Source organism: Callospermophilus lateralis, chromosome 11 (genome assembly GCF_048772815.1).
Source record: "Callospermophilus lateralis isolate mCalLat2 chromosome 11, mCalLat2.hap1, whole genome shotgun sequence".
Lineage (NCBI taxonomy): Eukaryota > Metazoa > Chordata > Mammalia > Rodentia > Sciuridae > Callospermophilus > Callospermophilus lateralis.
Window position 1 is genome coordinate 82,680,195 of NC_135315.1, and position 13,364 is coordinate 82,693,558.

At 42.6% G+C, this 13,364-nt stretch overlaps 1 protein-coding gene across 1 annotated transcript in view; it reads right to left on the minus strand.

Annotated features, from left to right (window-relative positions):
- LOC143410636 (uncharacterized) overlaps positions 1 to 11,409 on the minus strand; it is a 31,500-nt gene extending 20,091 nt beyond the window's left edge. Inside the window, 1 exon segment of the mRNA XM_076871452.1 lies at positions 11,205 to 11,409. Within this exon segment, the coding sequence (XP_076727567.1) occupies positions 11,205 to 11,409 (205 nt within the window).
- Positions 11,410 to 13,364: the final 1,955 nt, after the last annotated feature.

The window sequence follows — 13,364 nt, forward strand, 5'->3', positions numbered from 1 at the left end:
AATTGTGTTGGGATTTTAGAAGGCCAGGCATTAGAGGAGCCTTTGGAAACTGGGATCTAGGACGAGGGTGTCTTTCTCCATAGCACTGGGAATCTCAGCCAGGATTTCACATGATTTTGCTGTTAAAGCCTTCTCAGCTATAGTTGAGAGCCAAAACTCACAGGAACCTCATATTTTAGACCCCAATGGGCCTGGATTCCTGTGACCTTTCGCCACTCCTTTGGAACCTTGCCTGCATGGGATCTCCAGAGCTTTTACTGAAAGGAGAGTACTCAACACTTAATGGCTCCTGAATGAATCAAAACCCACAGTGTCAACTTCTTCATTCTTGAAATATGGCTAGGCCAATACCATGAAGTTTTTGAGAATCCCATGACCAGAAATCCCTGGAGAAACTTTAGATCTCCTGTTGCTCATCAAGACTGAACCAGTGAGTGCCATTTTTGACTGAGTGGAATTCATGACCATGGTGAAGAACAGAGATGCCAGTGAGTAGGATCCAGCAGGGAAGTGGGCCTGGAGCAACGGATTGCAGGTGGGTGATCCAACATCTGTGGTGGGCCCCTGTGTTTCTGTCATTGGCTTCCAAATGACATGTGACTGACAAGGTGCAGCCAGGAGACCCAAAAATATAAAGTCATGTTGTTGTGGGGAGATGATTTGGTGTGATGCTCAGAAACAAGTTGCTATGCTCAAGTGGGAAAGATATATGTGGTAGCAGCGCAGTTCGTGTTTTTACTTTCAGACCCTGACTCACCCCACGTGGCAGATCTCCCTCCAGCACTGTGTCCTGGTTGATCTTTTTTTATTTCAAAAACAAACACCAATTTTTCCAGGGAAGTTGTAAGAAATGCCATTAAAACTGGGCGGTGATCCAAAGGCCTCACAATGCACCCAGGGAGACATTCATACCCCAACGGCCACAGTTACCTGCATAGGTAAATTTTCCTATTGGAAAATATGAACCCATGTCCTCCTGTTCACATAGACTCAGACCAAGCTTTCATGATCTCACTACAAAGGAAGCTAAAACACAAAGCTATATTTCTAGTGGACGAATGTCAGAGGCAGATAGTCAAGAAGTCATTAGGCCAGCAAAGTTCCATGTTTCTGGAATGTTTACCCTGTCCTCTACATTTGGGATCTCCTCTGCCACACCCAAGTTTGTGAGCTCCTCAGAATTTCCAATTCCAGATATGTATTCACAGATTTTTTTTCCTCTTCTCCTCTCATTGTGTCTTCTTTGGGGTGATAGTAATGTCCAGGCATTGTGGTGGATGACAGTGGAAGCTTTTTATGTGCCACGTGTTCCCATATGTATTAGACTCATTTTCTGTTTTGCCATTTGAAATATTGAATCTCTGACACTAACCCACAACCTTCTAGGCTCTGACTACTTATCCTAACATCGATAAAAAAAATCCTAAAGGAATAGAAGTAGAGGCATTTGATAAGAGGCATGGTGTATACTTGGACATCCCTTTTGCTTCATCAGAGATGTATATTATAAAACCTGTGACACTTTTTTTTCAATTTACTTCTCCAAGGATTTTCAAAATCAACAAATATGTAACTTCCTGACTCCCTGTCTCTGTTGCCTGGGTCACAATGTATATTTTTATATACATATACATAATCCTACTGCCATCACAGGTATATTTTTGAGAGTACTCTCACGTTGGTAAATACGAATTTCATGAAGAGATCACTACCCCCCAGTATACTGAGGTAACTGAAAATTCAAGCTGTGGTGAGCTTTATACTTCAACAAGTGTAGACATAAAAAAAAATGTAGAGGAAAATAAATATTTTGGGTACATACATGAAAGATATATATATCCCCTTATAAATTTCGATTGGCATACATACTATTACATTTTAATGTATTAAATATATACATATATATATATAGTATGAATTTGCAAACATAAACTATATGTGTCATATACTTATACTACCTTGATTCTTTCATGTCCATCGGTGTGGATTTATAATCAACTTTTCAGGAGATATTTTTCAGAAATCTTCATTGTCTTGACACACATATTGATTTCACAATTCTTAAAATGAACTTCAGTGAATATTGAGTACTAACCCTAATATTTCTACAGTAAGTGACCCAGTTTAACATCAATAAAAGTATATTCGTATGGGACATGATGTGTATTTTGAGTTAAATTTTTATTCAAAATTGTTATATTCCTGTTTCTTCAGTATATATTCATCATAGGATGTATCATTTCATGCACAATTCACAAATTGTTATGCATATGATTCACTTTCCTTCACTACCTGTATCAGATCCCATGTATTTCTCTATGTTGCTTTACTTGCTTTTTCATGAGATTTCTTTTATATCACATCACTTTTGAATTCCATCATCATTTTCAAAGAAAATCTCAAACACAATTTGTTATAATTAGTAACCCTAATATTACCACTACATGTAAAACTACTTGAATTGAATGTTTTTATGTGAATACCAGATTTCATGTATTTTTTAAAATATCAATTCAATCCATTATTTAAAATAGTAACCTGTTATATTTTTTATTCACCATATGGTCTATTCATGCATCATCTCTATATACATAAACCCAGGGTACACCTATTTTTATTCTCAAACTCTAAATGATAGGGTTTCAAAACATGCTCCCAGAAATGGTGGAAGAAATACGCATGTCACCTGCTCCATATATTCCTTTCATCACATCATGTTCTGGACACAAAATGCAAAACTCACACTTATCTTATTCTTCTCCCAAAGCCTCATTTTAAAGAGAGCATGGATTACTAAAATCATCTATGTCTGCATTGCCTATTGTTTTCAAATTTCACTCCTATGGTGAGTATACACTTGATTCTTTCAAGGATAGTGTGTTCAACTACCCCCCTGTTGAAATTATCCCTGATCTTATCACTCATTTTGTACTTTGCCTGATATCCTAACATCCTTATAGATATCTATTTCCCCAAGTGCCTTGTTGTGACTGACTCTTCATGTGTGCTGACATTCCCATTTACACTTTAATAGAAATTCATTGGATTGCAAAAAGGGCCTTTCGTCCAAATCCTAAACTCACTCTTCTTCCTTACCCTACACTGGAATCCTGCATACTCTCTCTATTTCACTGCAAGTTCTCTTTTACATTCAGTAGTCCCAGGTACAAGATCTTAGGCCATTGTCTATGGATTTAGAGGATTCATGTCTGAAGAACATAATTCAAAACTATGTATCCAAATCAAGGGCCCAACAAACTTGTGTGCTTCAGATCTTACCTACTTTTCTACTTTCATACTTACATTTCACCTTACATTCCTATAAATATCCCAGTTGCCAAATACCTGTATTAATCCAGCAGAATGACTCCTAACCCAAATCGAACATGATATGACCATTAACCATACTCTGTTCCCTCAATCTATTTTCACATAACAGCAGGTCCTGAGGTGATCTTGCCATGCAGGTATGTAGGGAATCCTAAAGCTGCTGAGAAGCTCAAAGGTAGATGCAGAAATGATCCCTGGAGCACATGTAGGCAGCTAGGTAGGACCTGTGAGGTCTGAAGTCATCTTCCAAGGCCAAAAACCCAGTCAGGATTAAGGGATGAGCCTGAATCAGCCTCTCTCTTCTCAATGCAGGGAAGATGGACACAATCAGGTCTGTGTGGATTGCTGATCCTGGGCTCCTAGTGTATATAGACCTTTATGTCTGGTGAAAATGTCACAGGAAGGTGGAGCAGCCTCCATCTCATGGGACCCTTGGAAACAACTGTTAGGACAATGTGGTTGCCAAGGCAGTGACCTCATTCACTTCCCTGAAGGAAGTGACCTCACCTCACTTCCTTGGTGATGGAACTCTCTGAACTTGGGATCTAGGAGGCAAGGCATTCAGAGGCAGTTTCACTCCCAGTGGGCTCACTTGATTGTCTGTACCAAGGCCAGAGTCATTCTTTGTTGGTACCTAGTGATGTGTGGATAGCCAAATGCCTTGAATGGTCTCAACAGGGGCCTTTCCTGAGAAAGAAGTGTTGGCTCATTGCTGGCTCCTGACAACTACACAGAGATGGCCAAAAAGACCAGAGCTGAGACAGGACTGGCCACTACTGAGGAACATATTTTCACCTACCAGTCAGAGGACAGAGTAGATAGATGCAGACCAAATACAGGAGTGGTTTGTGTGTCTCAGTGTGTGTGTGTTTCAATTTGTCGTTTTGTCTCATGTTCTCAGAACATGAAGAAAAAACGGTTTTGTTTGTTGTTGTTGGTTTCAATTGGACTGTTAACTAGTGAGCCATTTTATGTCAGTGGATTTCACTGGGTTGTGGTTAAAGAGAGTAGAGAGAAGAATGCAGCCGTGAATGTGTCCTGTCTAGTGGAAATCTTTGCAGGACTCCTCATGGCCAATTTATGAATGGACTGCTGCTTGCCTTGCAGATGGGCAACACCTACCAAGATCCTAAATTCCTGTATTCTTCCTGAATTTTGGCCACTCTCTGAAGAGGTTTGTGGTTTTGTGTCCAAGATGTGTACCACATTCAAGCTCTGTGACATGGCCATGGACTGGATTGCTGAAGGGCATGCCAAGCATCTCAGAAAACTCAAAAATTAGCATGACTGGTTGATAGACCCAACCTGATCTTTTATTAAAATTGGGATCCATCTTGCCATAAAGCCATGAAAAGATAATTTCAGCTTTACTATAAATTACTGCAAATTCTGAACCTGCTTGGAATGCCTGCCCGTGCCTTGAACTCACCCATGCTTGCCACTCTGACCAGATAGCAGCCCTCTCTGAAACTTAGTGACACCTCATAAATATTGGCCGTCCCTGGCCAGACAACGACCCTCTCTGAGGCTCTAATGGTCCTCATAAATTCTGATGTTGGGGCCAGCAAAAAATGTAGTGATGCTTGTCAGAGTTCTGTTATCTGTAACCCCCCTTTGTGAAACTTTCTGGGCTATAAAGCTGGGCTGTAGGAAAGGTGGGTTTGCTGTCTTGTTCCCACCGTTTGGGGAGGGAGAAGCAGCCCAGCTGGTTGAAATAATAAGCTTGCTTTAATTTGATTTTAATTGGAGTCAGTGGTCTTTTCTTGTGTCCTGGTCTAACAATGGTAAGGATCTCTCTGGAGAATCCCTGCTTGGATACATAGTAACCCAAGTTGCATGATTAGGAGCTGTCAGTGCCACAGTGTTCAATTAAAGAAAAGTTTTTCTCCAGACTTCTTTCTTCCCTATTGTTCTGTTCCCCTGAATGTCAGGGAGGTGTTTGCCTTAGGGCACTTTTTTGGGACTCCTCAAGAAAACAGTTTCAAATGGAAAGGGAAGAGGCCTAATCTGTGCCTTTGAAGTAAAGTGCTTTGTAAAAGCTGTGTCTGAATCAGACTCTTGGCCCTGTGTGTGGCTGTGAATTACATTCTCAGCACCCCAGGTAACTCAAGAAAAATCCCATGTGTCCTTCCCAATCAAAAAGGATGAAAAAGAAGTGTACTATTGGATGAAGTCTCTTGCCTTCCTCTGGTCAGGCTCCTGACCCCTATGAAGTCAGAACAGGGATCCTCTGGGTCAAATGAGTTGTTGCAAGCCCTCCAGTAACTATCACACAGGTGTTTGGGTTTTTTCATGAGTCCAGTACACATAAAGAATCTACCCATGGCAGGCAGGAGGCCTCTAATTTGACAAGCAGAGCAGTATTAACTACAGGCCCATTTTATTATTCTGTTTCTCCGGAATGGTGTCCAGGCCACCATGACATTTGGCATATGATGGGCATGAGAGCTTACTCTGCACACCATCTAAGACTGCTCACCCTATAGAAACCCCCAGCCAGAATGTTATGATGAGTGTCTCTATGGAAGAAGATGAGGGCCATGTGGGAGTGTTTTTGTTAGAATAGTGGTCTTTTGTGTGGGGGTTGGAAAAGACGACTGGGTCCACCTCAGCTTGAAGTCTGGTGTGATGCCATTAGAGACTGAGTTCTGGAACTGATCTCAGAGAACTATTGCCATGAATTGTGTTGGGATTTTAGAAGGCCAGGCATTAGAGGAGCCTTTGGAAACTGGGATCTAGGACAAGGGTGTCTTTCTCCACTGCACTGGAAATCTCAGCTAGGATTTCACATGATTTTGCTGTTAAAGCCTTCTCAGCTATAGTTGAGAGCCAAAACTCACAGGAACCTCATATTTTAGACCCCAATGGGCCTGGATTTCTGTGACCTTTCGCCACTCCTTTGGAACCTTGCCTGCATGGGATCTCCAGAGCTTTTACTGAAAGGAGAGTACTCAACACTTAATGGCTCCTGAATGAATCAAAACCCACAGTGTCAACTTCTTCATTCTTGAAATATGGCTAGGCCAATACCATGAAGTTTTTGAGAATCCCATGACCAGAAATCCCTGGAGAACTTCAGATCTCCTGTTGCTCATCATGACTGAATAAGCCAGTGCCATTTTTGACTGAGTGGAATTCATAACCATGGTGAACAACACAGATGCCAGTGAGTAGGAGCCAGCAGGGAACTGGGCCTGGAGCAATGGAGTGCAGGTGTGTGATCCAATATCTGTGGTGGGCCCCTGTGGTTCTGTCATTGGCTTCCAAATGACATGTGACTGACAAGGTGCAGCCAGGAGACCTGAAAATGTAAAGGCATGTGGTTGTGGGGAGAGGATTTGGTGTGATGCTCAGAAACGAGTTGCTACGATCAAGTGCTAAAGATATATGGGGTAGCAGCCCAGTTTGTGTTTTTGCCTTCAGACCCTGACTCACCCCATGTGGCAGATCTCCTTCCAGCAATGTGTTCTGGTTGACCTTTTTTATTTCAAAAACAAACACCGATTTTCCATGTAAGCTGTAAGAAATTCCATTAAAACTGGGCGGTGAGCCAAAGGCTTCACAATGCACCCAGGGAGACATTCATACCCCTAAGGCCACAGTTACGTGCATAGAAAGGATTCAGCTCTGCTGCCTTCTGTTCCTATTGGAAAATATGAACCCATGTCCTCCTGTTCACATAGACTCAGACCAAACTTTCATGACCTCACTACAAAGGAAGCTAAAACACAAAGCTATATTTCTAGTGGACGAATGTCAGAGGCAGATAGTCAAGAAGTCATTAGGCCAGCAAAGTTCCATTTTGTGGAATGTTTACCCTGTCCTCTACTTTGGGGATCTCTTCTGCCACACCCAAGTTTGTGAGCTCCTCAGAATTTCCAATTCCAGATATGTTTTCACAGATTTTTTTCCTCTTCTCCTCTCATTGTGTCTTCTCTGGGGTGATAGTAATGTCCAGGCATTGTGGTGGATGACAGTGGAAGCTTTTTATGTGCCACGTGTTCCCATATGTATTAGACTCATTTTCCGTTTTGTCATTTGAAATATTGAATCTCTGACACTAACCCGTAACCTTCTAGTCTCTGACTACTTATCCTAACATCGATAAAAAAAATCCTAAAGGAATAGAAGTAGAGGCATTTGATAAGAGGCATGGTGTATACTTGGACATGCCTTTTGCTTCATCAGAGATATATATTATAAAACCTGTGACACTTTTTTTTCAATTTACTTCTCCAAGGATTTTCAAAATCAACAAATATGTAACTTCCTGACTCCCTGTCTCTGTTGCCTGGGTCACAATGTATATTTTTATATACATATACATAATCCTACTGCCATCACAGGTATATTTTTGAGAGTACTCTCACTTTGGTAAATACGAATTTCATGAAGAGATCACTGCCCCACAATACACTGAAATAACTGAAAATTCAAGCTGTGGTGAGCTTTATACTTCAACAAGTTTAGACATGAAACAATGTAGAGGAAAATGAATATTTTGGGTACATATGTGAAGGATATATATATATCTTCTTATGAATTTCGATTGGCATACATACTATTACATTTTAGTGTATTAAAGATACATATATATATATATATATATATATATATATATATATATATATATATTATGAATTTGCAAACATGAACTATATGTGTCATATACTTATACTACCGTGATTCTTTCATGTCTATATGTGTGGATTTATAGTCAACTTTTCAGGAGATATTTTTCAGAAATATTCATTTTCTTGACATACATATTCATTTCGGAATACTCAAAATGAAGTTTAGTGAATATTGAGTATTAACTCTAATACTTCTACAGTAAGTGACCCAGTTTAACATCAATGAAAGTATATTCATATGGGACATGATGTGTATTTTGAATTAAATTTTTATTCAAAATTGTTATAGTCCTATTTCTTAAGTATATATACATCATAGGATCTATCATTTCATCCAAAATTTACAAAATGATGTGCATATGATTCACTTTTCTTCACTCCCTGTATCAGATCCCATGAATTTCTCCATGTTGGTTTTCTTGCTTTTTCATGGGATTTCTTTTATATCACATCACTTTTGAATTCCATCATCATTTTTGAAGCAAAACTCAAACACAGTTTGTTAAAATTTGTAACCCTAATATTACCACTACATGTAAAACTACTTGAATTGAATGTTTTTATGTGAATACCAGATTTCATGTATTTTTTAAAATATCAATTCAATCCATTATTTAAAATAGTAACCTGTTATATTCTTTATTCACCATATGGTCTATTCATGCATCATCTCTATATACATAAACCCAGGGTACACCTATTTTTATCCCCAAACTCTAAATGATAGGGTTTCAAAACATGCTCCCAGAAATGGTGGAAGAAATACGCATGTCACCTGCTCCATATATTCCTTTCATCACATCATGTTCTGGACACAAAATGCAAAACTCACACTTATCTTATTCTTCTCCCAAAGCCTCATTTTAAAGAGAGCATGGATTACTAAAATCATCTATGTCTGCATTGCCTATTGTTTTCAAATTTCAATCCTATTGTGAGTATACACTGGATTCTTTCAAGGATAGTGTGTTCAACTACCCCCCTGTTGAAATTATCCCTGATCTTATCACTCATTTTGTACTTTGCCTGATCTCCTAACATCCTTATAGATATCTATTTCCCCAAGTGCCTTGTTGTGACTGACTCTTCATGTGTGCTGACTTTCCCATTTACACTTCTTCTCTGCATGGTCAGACAGATTTGCAGGGAATTTTTGGGCGGTGTGCTAGGTAGGCCTTTTGGGTGCAGGTGGATGTGGGGCAGCTGTTTTCCCGTGGAAAGTGGCTGCTTCATCCACAAAAGCAGCCGGTTGTTCCCCACCAGAGCTGTACAGAGTGATGACCTTTTAATTTTATTATGAGGACCATGAGGCTTCTAGCAGGGATCACACCTCCCTTAGAGGTTGTAAGGAAACTCTGTGAATAGAAATCCACATACTGGTGAAAAGATCTCAGACCAGCCATCGCTTGGGAGGTGGAAGTTAAAGGTTAGTTTCACTCAGTTGGCAGAAAAGTTTGAGGGAAAAGTTCATTTTCATAACGTTTCTTTTGGCTGGAGATAGGATAAATGGGGCAAAGATGAATGTGCTTTTTTACATTGGGCTAATTGGGTTAGATTGATGATCGTGGTTACATATCCAGGGCACAATATGAGCTACTTTTGTATGTACAGATTCTTTTACTTCTTAGTATAATCTCAGAGGGTAGACATCATCACTCCCCAGTTCTTACAGATGGGGAACTGAGATGTGGATAGATTGAGGAGCCGCCCAGATCACCCAGATGGTAAATGGCAGAGCTACAATTTGAACTGCAGTCTTGTGAAACAGTCTCTGGTTGTGGCCAGTATACTGCATTACCTGGACATGCAGGGAGGGTCTAGATAGTATGACTGGATATATTCCTGAGCTCTATGGCATTCTGTGAAGCAGTGTCCCATTGGGTGTAAGTCATCAATTGCATTTCATCACTTCCAGTAGCCTCCTGGAGGGAAGGGTTCTATTCTGTGTCCTGGCACCCTGCTTGATGCCTGCCATTTAGGACCTGTATCCATTTGCAGATCTCCATGTCAGCAACCTGGGTCAGAGTGGAACAGGAAGGCAGACGGCTTCAAGTGGTCTCCATGACTCTTGTCAGCTCTTATCAGGATGAGCAGAGGTAATGTCTTGGATCATTGTTTAGGGTTCACTGAAAGATGAACTAAAAAGCTAAAAGATGATCTTAAAAAAGAAAAACACTCATTTCTGATGTGTTTGGTTTCCCTCTTTATCATTAATGTTTTCCTTTTTCTGAAACCATGTACAGGCAGCCAACCTCCCCTGCTCCTTTGTAAAAGTTAAGCCAGCAAGGTGTTTGGTTATCATTGCCAAATAAATTAATTGAGAACTACTATTATCATCTTAAAGCTTAATTCTTTCCCTTTGTACTTTCTGGATGCTTATAGGATGTTGATTCCTCTCCAATCTGCTGGGCTTCTGCCGGAGTTCCAGATTTTTCTCCCCACTGTGAGAGTTTTGTGCGTTGAGTGCAAAGCTTCAGTTACCAAGTGCTTAGTTTAGCTGTGGTTTGTCCACCCAGGGTTCCTGTGTTGGAAGCTTGCTCCTGAGTGTGGTGATATGGGGGATGGTGGAACCTTGAAGAGGTGGAACTAGTGGTAGGTCACTGAGGACACTGCCCTCAGAAAGGGAGACCTGAAGATGCTGCCCTTAGTTAGTTAGTTCTTGTATCTTGAGAGTCATTATGAAAGAGTAAGATTTCTCCACAGTCTCTGGCTTCCTAGCTCATCATGTGATCTCTCCTTTTTGCTTGTATTCCTGCAACAATGCGATCTGCCATGATGTTATATAGCCAAAGAAGGAACCCTCATCAGAGGCTGAATTAACAAGAACATCTGATTTTGATTTTTTCAGCTTCCCAAACTGTAATATATAAACCTCTTTTCTTTATAAAGTACATAGCCCACAACCTCAAATATACGGGTCACTGGAGGAACCCAGAAACACCATGGAGGAACCCAGCAACACCATCAGGGTAGTGCCCAGGACACATTATCCATCAGATCTCTCATCAGACGAACCAGAGGGAGCACAGGGTTGGACATCTGCACCTCCACCAGCACAGTACTAACACCAGAGATGGGAGTTCAAATCATTCCCACAGGAGTAAAAGGACCTCTTCCCCAAGGAACAGTAGGCAGTTACCTGTTGACTGTCACCATCACCTGCTTTGGAGTGCAGCGCTGACCATAATTGTTACTGGGAGAAAGGTCAACTGCCCCTGATGTGGGAGCAGGTCACAGAACCGTGCCTGGCTGTGAGGAGGGACGCCAGGGGTGAGACCCGCAGAGACACGGGCAACCAGGACATGTTTTGGATCTCGTGGGAGGGGTCCTGGACGTCCTGCGGGGCCCTGACTGCAGCACTGGGATCTATTCTTCTGTGGGAGGAGATGGGTGGTGAATGCTGGGCACTGGGGCCTTTGACCTGCCAATTTCTGTTCTTCTGCATGTTGTTTGGTTTCAATAAAGTCACAGAGCTCTGCTTTGCGCTCTGTGTGATCTCCCCTCGGCAGTCCTTACGGGCCCAAGGAGTCCCCAGTGTCCAAGCCAGGCCCCGTCCTGCCGGGGGCCAGGAGGGGACACAGCTCAGGATGCTGGCTCAGCCTCACATGGGCAGTTCGTGCCACAGGGGTTCAGCCATGCTGTGAGTCAAGCCCACATGCAGATGGCCACCTAAACCAGGAGGCCCTCAGTTAGACGTGAGCGTATCTCACAACTACGTGCCCCAGAAAGTACAGCAACCTAGGGGCAGACCAGGTGTGAAGGGAGTAGGGGTGAGATGGGCACACGTTTCCACCCTGGGGGCTCTGCGCAGGTGAGGCGGCAGCCTAGGGGTCAGGAGCCTGGTGCAGGGGATGCTGGGGGTGTGGCTGCCTCCACCTTCACGGGACGGTCTGGAGTGTCCCAGCTCCTCTGCTGGCTGTCTCAGGCTGGATGGTCAGGGGGGCATGACCCCAGGGCTTCCTGCTGGGTCAGTAAAGGCAGCAGTGGGCCTGTCATCCAGCATCCAGGGCCGCCTCTCATGCCCGTTCCTGCAGTGTCTGGGTCTTGGATCAGGAAGGTTTCTGATGCCAGTGCTAGAGAAGAGGCCGCCACTCTCCCTGAGGCGCCCTGCCACCATAAGAGCTCTTGGTGACTGGGAGCCCGTGGGCCACCTGCACCTGGTCCTGCTCCCAGGCAGCCTCAGTAGGGTCTCGGAGCCTCTGCTTGAGTGGTGCTGCGGCAGCTCGTGGATCTGGAAGGGCAGCCCTGCCCCTGAGCTGCCCCCAGCTATTCTTAAACACCACGTCACAAGTTAGGGTGAGGGAGATCAAATCCAAAGTGACAGGACTGCCCTGTGACCAGCAATCCCACTCCTAAGCCTAGATCCTAAAGAGCTGGAGACACTACGGGCGAGCTCACAGCAACACCATCCATGGTGACCGGCCCGAGGGGGAAGCCGCTCTCTGCCATCCAGGAATGGGTGGCCAGCGTGGCGCTTTGGCCTCAGAACAGTACTCAGCAACAGGAAGAAGGGAGAAGGGCCCAGGCCACACACAGACCCACCTCCACGGCACGCTGAGCACAAGAAGCCCGTCACCAGAGAAGGAATTCCGTGAGCTGTTGGGGAGCAAGACTCAGAATGGGCAAATCCAGAGCAGAGAGGCGGCTCCTAGGGGCTGGACAGGGCTTGGGGCCTCCCTCCTGGGTGAAGGAAGCAATCAGAAGCCAGGTAGCCGGCTCGGTGGCACGTCTGAGGATTCACTAAGTACTACTGCATTTCACTTCAAATGGTTGTTACTTGACATTCACTCGTTTAGAGCCACTGATGTTTTATGCTGGCAATTTAGGTTTAATTAAAGGACTGATTTGAAAACAGGTGAGACAGACTGATTAGATTTATTATGTATGTTGGCTTTGTTTTTCTAGGCCTGAATTTTTCACATTTCAATTAATTGTAGGTCAAGTATCAGGCAGATTCTTCACTGTGCTTCAAATGTGATAAAGCTGCTTCTTATTTTTAAGAAGGCTGTTGCAATCCTGCATTTATTTTACTCCTCAGTGCATGTTTTACACACAAGCACACACACACACACACACACACACACACACACACAGAAACACATAATTAGAGCACATTTAACACTTAAATAAAGCTTTAACTACTAAATCATAACTAGAATATTTTTTTAATAAGTACGGTGTCTTGGTCTCTACTGGGGAAACATTGTTCAATGTGAGTTTTCTGGCTTGTTGTAGGGCAGTGAATGTTCACTTGTTGGCAATGATATAGAAATGGGGATTAAGAGTTTAAAAGTTTTTATAGTAGGTAGGCAGAGTCAGAGTATGGAATCTAAGAATAAGAAATTGGGGAATTTCCTCTTTGTTTCTTCATTTCAATCTCCTAATAATTCATATATATTT